We start from the raw sequence: 12,908 nt of genomic DNA on the forward strand, positions 1-12,908 counted from the left end.
GGGAGGCTGAGGCAGGAGGATCGCTTGAGCCCAGGAGTTTGAGGTTGCTGTGAGCTAGGTTGACACCACGGGCACTCTACTCAGGGCAGTAGAGTGAGACTCTGTCTCAGAAAAAAAAAAAAACAAAAACAACTCAAAAGGACAGGTTTCAGAGTGCTTCCAGATAGCTGAACACATGCAGGTTCCTGGAGGGTGGCATGCCCAGGGAAGGCATGGAAGCTCCACATCCCTTCCTCCACCCCCCATACCTCACACTACCCATCTCTTCATCTATATCCTTTGTAATATCTTTTATAATAAATTAGTAAATGTGTTTTCCTGAATTCTGTGAGCTGCTGCAGCAAATTAATCAAACCCAAAGAGGGGGTCATGGAAACCCTAACTTGAAGCCAGTTGGTCAGAAGTTCTGGAAGTCTGGATTTGTGACTGGCATCTGAAGCAGGGTGTAGGAGAGAGGCCAGGTTTGGGGACTGAGTCCTCAGTCTTCAGGATCTAATGTCATCTCCAGGTAGACAGTGTCAGAATTGAATTAGAGGACATCCAGCTGGTGTCTGCTGCTTGGTGTGTGAGGGAAAAAACCCACATTTGGTCACGGAAATCTTCTGTGTTGATGAGCAAAGGGAAAAATACAGTTTGGGAGCGTTTTCCAGAAGCACATGCTGAAATATATACAGATGAAACAATACAAAGTCTGGGATTTCCTTCAAAATTACCTACTGGGGTTGGAGGAGTAGATCAGGATACAGACGAAATAATACTGGCCATGAGTTAATAACTATTGAGCTAGTTCTTCATACTATTTCCTCTACTTTTTATAAATGTTTGAAATTTTTCCTAATAAAGTTTTTTGTTTTAGAGACAGAGTCTCTGGCACAATCACAGCTCACTGCAGCCTTGAACTCCTAGGCTCAAGCGACCCTCCCACTTCAGCTGCCCAAGTAACAACACACACGCCACCATGCCCCGCTAATTTATAGAGACAGGGTCTTGCTGCATTGTCCATGAGCTACTGTGCTCAGCTGAATTTTTCATAACAGATTTTTAAGGAGAGAGAAAAAACATTTTCCTGATGGAGCTCTTCAGGACAGGAACCACTCCATTTACTCCCATGATCTCTGTTCCCAAAAAATTCTAATCAACAAATTCAGTTTTCACTCCTTGGCCCGTAGGTTTTCCTTTTTCGAAGAGATTTAGTTGTAGTTAAAGTAAATAGAGACAGTGAATAGATTTTCCTTACCTCATGCCCTGTGAGACTAACGTAAGGCACTCACAGTAAAGGCAGGTTTGCGGCCAAAGAACAAACAAACCTTGGCTGGTCCTAGTGCAGTGGTGTTTACAACTAATTGATTACAACCAGTTACACATTCCTTTGTTCCTTCTCTACTCCCACTGTTTCACTTGACTAGTTAAAAACAAACAAACAAACAAACAAACAAAAAACCAACCAAACAAAAAAGTTTCTCTAAAAAAAACCCCTCTGTTCTTAAGAGTTCCAAAAGGGTAACTCTAGTCCTCCATGGAAGTTCAACAAAGTTCTTGTTCCCATCCTTCCAGGGCACAATTGCGAAGGCTCATGTTCCTGGTTATCCCTATACGCAAAGCTTGCCTGAGGACACCCTGTGGTTCCACAAAAACACGTTACCTCCACACATTCCTAACCCTACTCATGCTGGAGATTGCCATCACTGGCTCCAAACCAAAGCCCCAAGAAACAAGCCTATGCTCTCAGATTTTTCTCAGAATCTCAGAAATTTGGGATACCTGCTGTTCTGCCTTCAACCAGCAGGTGGCGCTATCTCCCCAACTAGGATGTCACATTGGCCTCATCCCTGGAGTCAGCACCTTGCTGACTAATCCATCAGCCTAGTGTGCAGCTGTCTGAGAAAAAGCTTTGTTTGGCTGCACTAAAAGTGATTTAAAAGAAGAGTCTTTTTATAAAAACAGGGTTGTACTTTTCCAATAGCAATCCAGGCTTAAAAACGATTTGCCTTCTTAGGAAGATGGGAGCAATAGGAAGGCCATGCGGCCATGTGAACACTCTTTAAGATGCCACTGCTTTTGGGTGTGAGGCTGCTACAAGGTTGTACTTACCAGCACACAAACCCAGCTACTAAGATGCTACTATGAACCAGGTTTGTTTAAAGATCATAAGAGATGAGTAAAAATCTACATCAAAGCACGATTATGAACCTTCAATCTACCCTTCTAAAGCATCAAAATCAACATCTCTCCCCAGCCCTCATACCCCGAGTCCCTTAAGAGCCCAATTTTGACTCAGCTGAGCAAACAGACTTTAATAACCAGCCTGCCAATGATAGAGCCAAACCACAAACTGGTGAAAAATTCCATTTCATCACGCAAATACTTAGGAAGTTCTGGGTTTAGGATAAAACAGCTTATCTCTAGGCCAATCTTAATTTTCCTTTTCAACTTCTATCCACCTTTGTTCACTGCCAAATACAGAGAAGGAAAGGGTCAATGCTGTCTGTGGAAGGTAGTGCAACTTTCTAGGCCATGTCCAAACCAAGCAACAGGAACCCCAAAATTCACAGCCCCTACCTGGAAGTGCAAAATAATGGTCCAGATCAGGCCCAGGGTCAGCTTGGGGTTGCCATCTGTGATGTCATCATTGCGAATATTCACTAGTTTCACCTGAAAAAGAAACAGAAGTTAGTCTCAGAGCTCTGGGACTTTCTGTTTTGAGTTGATTCTTACATATTTTCATTATTGATATACAGTTAAATTGATTTTTTATTTTTTTGGTGTTCAGTTCTGAGGTTTTTTTATTTTTTATTTAATTTTTGAGACAGGGTCTCATTCTGTTGCCTGGAGTAGATTTCAGTGGCGTCAGCCTAGCTCACAGCAACCTCAAACTCCCGGGCTCAAACGATCCTCCTGCCTCAGCCTCCAGAGTGGCTGGGACTACATGCGTGCACCACCATGCTCAACTAATTTTGTTAAATTTTTGTAGAAATGGGGTTTCATTATTGCTTAGGCTGGTCTCGAACTTCTGGCCTCAAGCAATCCTCCTGCCTTGGCCTCCCTAAATGCTAGGATTACAGACGTGAGCCACCACACCTGGGCAGTTCTATGAGTTTTAACACATGTATCGATTCATATAACTACCACCACCAAACAGTTCCATCACCCCAAATAGGTCCCTTGTGCTGCCCGCTCTTTGTAGTCAAACCTGTTTCCACCCCTAACTCCTGACAACCACTTATCTGACTCTGGTTCCCAGTTCTGCTTTCCCCAGAATGTTATATAAATGGAATCATACAGTATGTAACATTTTGATATTGTCTTTTAGTCCCACTCAGCATAATGCCCTTGAAATCGTCATCCAGGTTGTTGTGTGTATCAATAGTTTGCTCCTTTTTATGACTAAGTTATATTCCACTGTATAGATATACTACCCTTTGTTTATCCATTCATCCATCCACTGAAGGAAATGTGAGCTCTTTCTAGTTTTGGCAATTATGAATAAAGCTCCTATATTCATTGTACAGGTTTTTGTGTGAGCATATATTGTCATATCTCTAAGGTAAATTCCTATGATTGGGATTACTGAGATATATGGTGTATGTTTAGTTTTATAAAAAATTGCCAAACTGTTTTTCAGAGTGGCTGTACCATTCTGTATTCCCACCAGCAAAGCAACCCTGCAAGCACATGGTATTGAGAGTTGCTTTTTTATTAAGTCATCAGGGCCCTGACTTTTTCTTTTCTTTTGAGGTTCTTGGAGACAGTGAGATGCCTATTTTCCCTCACCAATCTTTGGCCTGCTCCCACCTCCATTCTCTCTCCTTTGTCACAGATATCCGTACTTCCGTGCCTCCCTCCCACAGCATCTGCTTTACTTCTAAAATCTCACTCCAACAACACGATATGCTGACACATGGACCCTCCCCTCCCCATATGGTGACCAATTGCCCCAGTGTTGTGGGAACTGAGGGTTGTCCCAGGATGCAGGAATTTAAAACCGGGAGTGTTCTGGGCAAATCACCCTACTTTCATGTCAACTCTGTTAGCCTCTTGTGCCATGTCCTCATGGAGATCCTGTTTAATTGTGACACACTGTCCTTGACCTATCCTCCCTTTATCTTTTCCAATGACCTGAAACTTGTCTGTCTCTAAAGGACCCTAGTGACCTTCTCCAATAGAAGCCTCACTTCTCCCTTACACTGATGTTCACCTGGGCAAGATCTGTCCCTTGTCTACCTCTCCGTCTTCTCTTCTGTATATTGTAGGTGGGGTGGAGGTGGGAGAACATGCCCTTCCAGCCTGAGAATTCAGTTTTTCTAATCACTAATCACTAACAACCCACAGTCGGTGGATTAACAGTACCAGCCAAGTCCACACTCCTCAGTCCCACCTCTGTCAGCTTTCCCCTTTCATTGTGGCATCTACCTCCCCTGGCCAAACCAACTTCCAATCTCTACTAACCGTTCCCTCAATGACTTCAGCATCTAACTCCTATTCTCTTTTCCTAACTTCATCATCTACCATCTTTCTTGGCAATTTTAGCACTTATGTTGGTGATCCAAACATCACCCTTTCTGCATAATTTGCCTGCCTTCTCAATTCTGATGACTTTGTTTTCACCCTACTTTGTCTACCTGCACAGCTAAAACTTGGACCTCACCACTACAGAGAACTGCTCTAGAGATCCCCTTGCCCTTTTCTGAGTCCACTGTTTTTACTTGCCTGTGTTTTCATTCTATCATAATAAACTAATCTACTTTTTGTCTTTATTCAGACTTCTAGCTAATCAATTCTTCTCAGTTTATCTTGCCCATTAAGGCTCCCTCAGGTTTCCTCTCGTTCCACACAGCCGTTTCGGTGGTGCTTTCTCCAGTACCCCAAACACTGCAGAAGCCTCCACTTCTACTGCCACTTCTCATTTATTAATTTATTCCAATAAATACGTATTAAATGCCAATTATGAACCATTCATTATGACAGGTGCTGAAGGTAAAATGTTAAGTAAGATCGTGTTCCCTGTTCTCACAGAGCCTATAGTGCACTGGAACAAACAGGGAAATAATAATACAGTAACAAATGTTATATCAGAAGTAAATTGCTTTGAGAGCACACAGCAAGAGAATTTCCCAAGTTAATAAGAATTGCTAAGAGTGACAAAAATGAACTGACTCCAAAAATACGCATGCCATTTAATGTCATGTTGACCCTTGCTATTGCCTGGCAACCCTAGATATACAAAAGCTTTCCCACAGGGCTCACTCTAGGCGGATGAACTCTCTGACTCCCTCATCTATCTTGCTTCCTTCCACAAACCATCTCTGTATCTTCACTCCTCCTCTATCTTCCTCTCCGTATCTTGGAAGAAGAGGCATTTTCCTTTTCTTTTTCGAAGATAACCTCAGCAGTTATGCTCTAGTTCTCACCTGCCAATCCCTGCACTGGCAGGTGGAATCCCTGGGTCCACAGGTTCCATCTTCATCTTATTCTTCTCCATGAATACTCTCCCTCTCAAGGAGGCCACAAGTTCTATGTAAGGACAACTGACTGATTTGTCCAACCATAATACAACTGCTCACTAGCAAGTTAAGACACATAACTGCATCAGTCAGACTTAGCATTTACTGAGGGTTTATTAGGGGCACTAAGAACTTCCCTAAATTGGGCCCTGATGTCAACATTCCCTGGCAGAATGCAGAAAGCTGGGATGGTCTTACCTGTCGCTGCTTTAGGAAGTCCAGGGCAATCTGCACATTCTGCAACCTGTGAAAACGCATCCTGCCCTTCTCCCGGGGCTGCAAACAAAAGAAAAAAATGGATGTTAATTTTGGCTACACCAATTTACCCATACAGACCCTTTCTCTTTTATTTCAAGGACTAAAGGACCACACAAGAATTCCTCACAGTTGAAGCCAGGCATGGGAGCATTATATAAAGCACCCCTTAAGAGCAGACCTGTGTGTATTCCACCAGGCTGAAGCTCCTAAAATGCCTTGCATTCCACTATGCTTCCAGCAAACACACAATACTGTTTGATCACTAATGCTGAATCAGTGCCGCAGCTTCTATACAGCTGCTTCTGTAGTCACAGAAGCAGAACTTGATTCTGGTTGTGAGGTTAATGGGAACAAAGACTTTGGCTCTATGTCTCCTAAAATCACAGTTAAATGCTATTGTAGGGCAACAGGTAGAAAGTCCTAATTACATACTGCACAGTAATAGAAGGAGCCAACCCTATTACAAACCTGGCAAAAGGAGTCAAGGTTGCCAATTTCTAACCACAGGGAATGGAAAAGTTACACATGTTCAGGAAACAAGTGAAAAAATGGGAGGCAAAAATCAAGAAGTAACCTATTTCCCATAAAGATGGGTATCACTGTAGGAAAACCAACCTTTACACCAGCATGAAATACCCAAAGAAAACAAAACCCTGATGGTGTAGGGCTGTTCAACATAATTACTCCAAAGACAGTTATTTTCTGCCAGTAACTCAATCCTGGATGTCATACAAGCCATAGGAAAGAAGCTGATCTCCATCCAGAGTCTCTGGTACCCTGTCAAACACTTAACTATTACCTATTGGAAAGTGAATGGAGTCTCTGCCTGGTGAGTACCTGAAGGAACAGCTTTCTACCTCTGTGACATTTTCTTATGCTTGCTTTCCAATGTTGCTTTTATTTTACTAAAATATCACTTTCACTAGATTATACTTGTTTCACTTGTTAAGTGTCAAAATGGTACCAATTAAAGGTTGATTAAACACGAAGTAGTTCTGTTGTGGGTGTCTGCACAGAGAAAACACTGGTTCAAATTGAAATAGTCAAAAAGTAGCCCAACATGTGGAGACAGAAGGATGGAAGCATCTCTCTGGGCAACCCCCAACGCTATTCCCCAGATAGGATATTCCCCAGATAGGATAATCTACGGGGATGTCAAGGCCTCTCTGGGGAACAGGATAACTTCTTCAGTCAAGGGTTTAGGAAAAATCTTTTTAGCAAGAACCTCTTCTCATTCATTTCAGCTAAACTAATTATGAATATGGCTTAGGATAGCAGAGTCTGTGAAACTGAAGACTCTCAGCAATGGGAAGGGAGATCAATGAGATGAAAAGATGATTTTAAGGACAGGGAATGGGAATACTGCCTAATTCTGGTTTCCAGAAAAAGATTATGGGCTATAATTTAGGGCCTGCAGGCAGTAAATATTCCTCTTATATTCTCTAACCTTTATTCCTACATACCCCCACCAAAAATAAATACCCTAAGAACATGCAAGTTAAAGCTCTATCCTCCATAGTAACTAGAGATATTATCGACCAAAGCCAGAGGATCTCCATGCAGTGAGTTTGCAAACAACAGGCTGTTTTGAAAACAAATGGTATGGTGTGTGGTGAGAGCCTAGAGGCCAGACAGGGGGAGAGAGAGTACTAGTTAGTCTGCACTGTGGAGCTGTGAGCAATTAATCAACTGTCATGCTGCCAACTAAACTTTCCACAATTCTGCAATCTAGACTCAGACAACACAGCAAGGCCTCCAGAAAGCTATGGGTCTCCAGGTCACAAAGGGACTCAACACCTCCAAACACCACTATTCTTTTTGTGCCAACCATTCTCAGATAAGCCAAACAATTCCCACTCCAGGATCATCTAACAGTGACAACAGGCACAATTAGTTTTAACCACTTTCTTTGGGACTCAAATCCCCAGGTGAAATAAGAAGGCGGTAACTGGTAACTGAGTTACTTGGAAACCTGGAGAACCTCAGACTTTCTGATGCCCCAGCAGTGCCAGCAGTGCCAGCTGGGATGCTGGCATCCCCAGGAAGACCTACTACATCATCATCATCTTCCTCCTCCTGCTCCTCGCTGTTTGTACGGCGCCAGGAGGGCATGCTCACCAGACGGAGGGTCTTCAGCCCTGCTGGCTCCTTTGGCCACCAACCAATGCAAAGGCACAACAGAGGAACAGGAAATTCACAACACAAAGATGAAAAGGAAATGAATGCAATATTTAAAAAAAAAGTGAAAATAAATATGAAAATACCCTCCCACCTTCAAAGATGATACAAAACCAAATCAAGACCAGAGCAGACGGTTCCACTGCATATACTTTCTGTTTTAAAACACATCTTCAATTCTCCATGGCCACCCACCCTCTCTGCTTTTATGAATCAACTAAGGGAGAAAAAGATGATGAGAATAACCGTGACAGAGGTATCCAGATGGTTGTCATCCTATGAGTATCTCCATGAACACCTATAGGTTTTCAAGGGTTAGGAAAAGAAACCAGACAGGAGTAGTTTTAAGCTGTTATGTAAACAATGTCACCAAAAAGGATCACTTTTCAACATAAAATCACTATAAGTTTATCAAAAGTACCAGCAACATTGCCCAAAATACAACTTTTTGAGTGTTAAAGAATAAAGTCCAGCACAGCAAAAGTGAAATTCTGATGACTATTAGATTTATAAATGTGGGCCAGAGAAAAACTAGAAATTACATGTGCTGGCTATGCTAATAAAAGCATCTGTCAATTTTAGCCCATTAAAAAATATAATTCTATAGCAAGGCAAAAAAAAAAAAAAAAAGAAAGAAAGAAAGAAAGAAAAAGAAAATACCAAAACAAGGGGGCCAGGGAAGCCACGCCCTAATCCTAGAAGGAACAGAATATCACTTAAACAGTGAAATCTAATGTGCCAAATTCTATTCTTAAAACACAACAAACAATGACTAAGAATCTACCAAAGGCAGTGAGTGGGCTGGGCTTCATAGACAACTTGAGCTGTGCATCTCTTCAGTTCTTTCTTTCCCCGTACATGTTTCCAGTATTCAACCCTGGACTTTCTAAATGAAAATTATGTTGTCCATGGCACTAGAGACAGAACGTGAACCACACAGGATCATCTGCTCCCATTAGTCTCAAATATATAAAACAATGGGCATAAGTCGATTATTTTGATCACTCAAACAAAGCAAGTATAGGAACTATAATATTATCTGAAAAGCCAAGAGGCTCAAACAGGATTTGTTCTCAGATATGTAGGTGTTTCCCACAAGCAAGGTTTAATACATTTTGGGAGGTGGCAGGCATATTTAATTTTTCAGGGAGCCCAAATGTACTGCAATTCAGGGCTATGCTCAGATATCAACTTCTGCACCTCTCCAAATCTGTGAAACTCAATGAATCATAGAAGGGAGAAAGTGAGATGAATTGGTGAGGATGAAAAAAAAAAAAAAACTTCAAACATCTGGGCTTTTAAATGTAAACCTCAGGTCCTCAGCTGAATACAGAAAATTTAAAATTTCGCAATAGATAGGAAAATCAGAGGAGTTTATATAGACTAGAAATAGAAGTCTAAGAAGAAAAATACCTCCTTATTCAAAAACCTTTAAACATGAATTACCGTTCTTGAAATACTAATATCTAGAAATAGATAAAGAATGAGTAAGGAGAAAACATGTCAATATAAAAGGACTAGAACTGATTCCTTACTTCATCAAGAAATGAAACATAGACTATACATCAACTGAAATTATATCATTCGTGAACTATAAGTCTGACTTAGAAATAAAGTCCACCAACAATCTCTTCTTCTACTTCTTCCTCCCACCTAATAGAACAAGCAGTGATGGCTACTGCCTTCACATTCCACGAGATGCACCAATACATCATTCATAGGGCCACACTTGTGAGGCCACTCATTAGGAGAAGCTCACCAATTTGATGCCCGAGAGGACCTCCAGCAGAGAGATCAGGTTATGGCCATCCCGCAGATCTTCATAAAGATCATTGATGTGCTTGCGGACCTGTAAATGAGAGTGAAAAAGAAAAACACGGATTTTTATTTGATATTGAATTATTTTACTATCCACATAAGAATCTCTGCTTCTAGGTAAGCACATATTAAAGAATTGAAAATAGGCCAGGCATGCGGGCTCACTCCTGTAATCCCAGTACTTTGGGAGGCCAAGCTGGGAGACCCGTTTGAGCTCAGGAGTTTGAGACCAGCCTGGTCAACATAGCAAGACCACTGTCTCCGTAAAAATTTTTTAAAAATCAGCCAGGCATGATGGTGCATGTCTGTAATCACAGCTACTTTGGAGGCTGAGGCAGGAAGATCACTAGAGCCCAGGAGTTCGAGGCTACAGTGAGCTATGATATGTCACTGCATTTCAGCTAGGGAGGCAGAATGAGACCTTGTCTCAAAAAAAAGAATTTGAAACTGGAAGCAATAATAAAATTCAGGAATTTTCAGGTTGGAGTAAAATATATATGAAATGGTAACACTTACCAAAACTGCATTTGTTTTTTAAATTGAAGCCAGATTACACACTCTAACCAACACTGAACGATATTCTAGAAAGTTTAAACAAGGAGATGGAGAGTCTTAATTATCCTGAAATATCTCAGGAATTACTATGGGCCAAAATGTGACAGGATGGCTACTGATGGACACATGATCCAGTCAGAGTCAGAAGAGCCTTATAGAGTGCTGCAAAGGAAACTAAATGCTAGGTACCCAATGTTTCATAGGGTATACCTACAATTTAATCCCTCTTGTACCAAATATTTCTAATAGTAAATTTGAGGATTATTTTCTTTGTGGGAAATTAATTCCAATTTTATAATTGAAACTATGGAAAAACAGATCTTAATGTGGGGAAAAGTATGGTTAATATCAAATACTGTGCCCAATGTTTTATATGGGCACAGTACATATACACCTCACATCTATAAGGTGAGTATAATTATTATTCCTTTTTTACACATGAGAAAACAAGGCACAAAGAGGTTAAGTAACTTGTCCAAGGTCACCAAATGAAAACCTGGCCTTATTTGGTATTGTTGATTTTAGTCTTTGCTGTTAACTGCTACGCTTTATAATCAGCACAATCTCCTTTCATTTATTTAATCCAAACAACTGCCTTGTGAAGTTTACTTATTACCACCACTCCACAGAAGAAACTGAGGCTCTGAGAAGTTAAGGTGACATGGCTCTAAGTGGCCATTGGTCTTCTAATTCATTCCAAGTCTAGCAACAATTTTATTGAGTAATATAACACAGAATCAGAAGACTAGTGGAAATTGCAAGGAAAAAGCTTGATTTTTAACATAAATAATTGTCTAGACAACAATAGAAAGGGCTACTTTCAGAAGCAGATTTCCAGTTACTAGAATTTCTCAAGCAAAAGCTGAGATTTGGGGATATTTACATTTGAGTGGAAAACTAAATTCCTTTCCAATTGTAATATTCAAAGTAGAACAGGAATTAAAAAATATGAAGGCTGGAAACATCAGGGAAGACTCCTTGGAAGGGATAGGACTTGGAGGATTAGCAAATGTTTTAGCTGAAAGAAAAAAGATAGAAAAATCACATAAGACTAGATATAAAGGTGGAAATATACAAGGTATATGTGTTTGTATGTGCGTGTGTAGAGGGATAAGAAAGTAACAGGAAGCCAGGCAGGTGCTGTGCGCCTGTAGGCCTGGCTACTCAGAAGGCTAAGGCAGGAGGATCGCTTGAGAATAGGAGTTCAAGACCAGTCTGGGCAACATAGTGAGACTCCATCTCCAAAAAAATTTAAAAATTAGCCAGGTGCAGTGGCACAAGCCTGGGGTCCTAACTACTCCAGAGGCTGAGGTTGGGAGGATTACTTAAGCACAGAAATTCCAGGCTGCAGTGTGCCATGATCATGCCTGTGAATAACCACCACACTACATCTTGGCGTGACATAGCAAGACCCCATGACTTTTTAAAATTAAAAAAAAAAAAAGGTGACAGATAGATTATCTACCTAGAGAATATTGTTTACGATGAATTGAATAATAGCTTTCAAACACTAAAAGAATATTTCTTTGATTTTTTTATGCTATTCACAATGTGTACTGGCTCCACACATGACACATTTATAAATTTAATCTGTACTATTAATATTTTATCCATCATTTTCTTAAATCTAAACAATGAACAAAACAAGACACCTAGCTCAGATTTGTAGCATTTGCAGATTTCTGTGGTGTAAATACTCCCACCATAACAAATTTCAAGTCACTAATATAACCATCATAAAATGCAATGTTGGGAGGAAATAACAATAGTACACCATTTTATAGTATTTCCATCATAGAGAAACAACAGACATAATTAACCTCAAGAGCACAGCCAATAATAACATGTAGCAAAATAATTATGAAGTGAAGAGCTTTGAGTATTTACCTTTATTTTAAATATAATTTAATTGTAAGTTTATATAATTTAATTTTTAATAATAGCTGTGCTTAGCCACCAGCTCACAAAATTGCTGAAAATTTAACATTTGGCTCTCATGAGTTCATAAGGGTCAGCTCCAGCACACCAAGTAGCTCTAAGATTTCAAGACCCCTTCCTTGTATGGGTCCCAGATTTTAAGCTTGTAGTGTGGAACAACTATAGTGCACCATTAACAGAAATGATAAGCAAGTCATGAGGGTTAGAAGGGGAATGGATTTGATAAGTTCAATTTTAAATATGCTGAATTTAAAATGGCAGCAAAGGAACTACAAATGGAAATGCTCTTGAATCAGCTGGAAATACTGGAATTCAATTTGCGTCAGCTGAGAACTTAAGTTTAGAGGTCACATGTAGAGGTGCTAGCTAAAGACAAGGGAAATGCTGGGCTTTCTGGATTAGGGGCAAGAAAGGAGAGCAGAGTGCTAAGGACTGAGCCTTACGGAACACCCAAAATTAGAAGGCAGAGGATGGAAAAGCAATCAACAAAGGACAGAAGGAAAAAACAAACAGGAGCAATGAAAGAGGCAGGCAAAGAAACAAGGAAATATAATCAAGACAGGGGTGGTCGCCAGTATCAAATACTAGAGCAGAAATCAAGGAGGATGAATACTAAGAAAGTTTTTGAATTTTGCTACACATAAGAAAGAGCCGTTTTTT

At 40.5% G+C, this 12,908-nt stretch overlaps 1 protein-coding gene across 1 annotated transcript in view; it reads right to left on the minus strand.

The window, feature by feature from the left end:
* Positions 1-12,908, minus strand: part of MACF1 (microtubule-actin crosslinking factor 1) — a 215,682-nt gene that overhangs the window by 187,764 nt on the left and 15,010 nt on the right. Inside the window, exons 3-5 of the mRNA XM_012646667.1 lie at positions 9,697-9,786; positions 5,700-5,777; positions 2,560-2,652 (exon numbers count right to left, since the gene is read on the minus strand). Of these exons, the coding sequence (XP_012502121.1) occupies positions 2,560-2,652; positions 5,700-5,777; positions 9,697-9,786 (261 nt within the window). The remainder of the gene's footprint in view (positions 1-2,559; positions 2,653-5,699; positions 5,778-9,696; positions 9,787-12,908) is intronic.

This window comes from Propithecus coquereli, unplaced genomic scaffold, assembly GCF_000956105.1.
Source record: "Propithecus coquereli isolate 6110/MARCELLA unplaced genomic scaffold, Pcoq_1.0 Scaffold249, whole genome shotgun sequence".
NCBI classification, from domain to species: domain Eukaryota; kingdom Metazoa; phylum Chordata; class Mammalia; order Primates; family Indriidae; genus Propithecus; species Propithecus coquereli.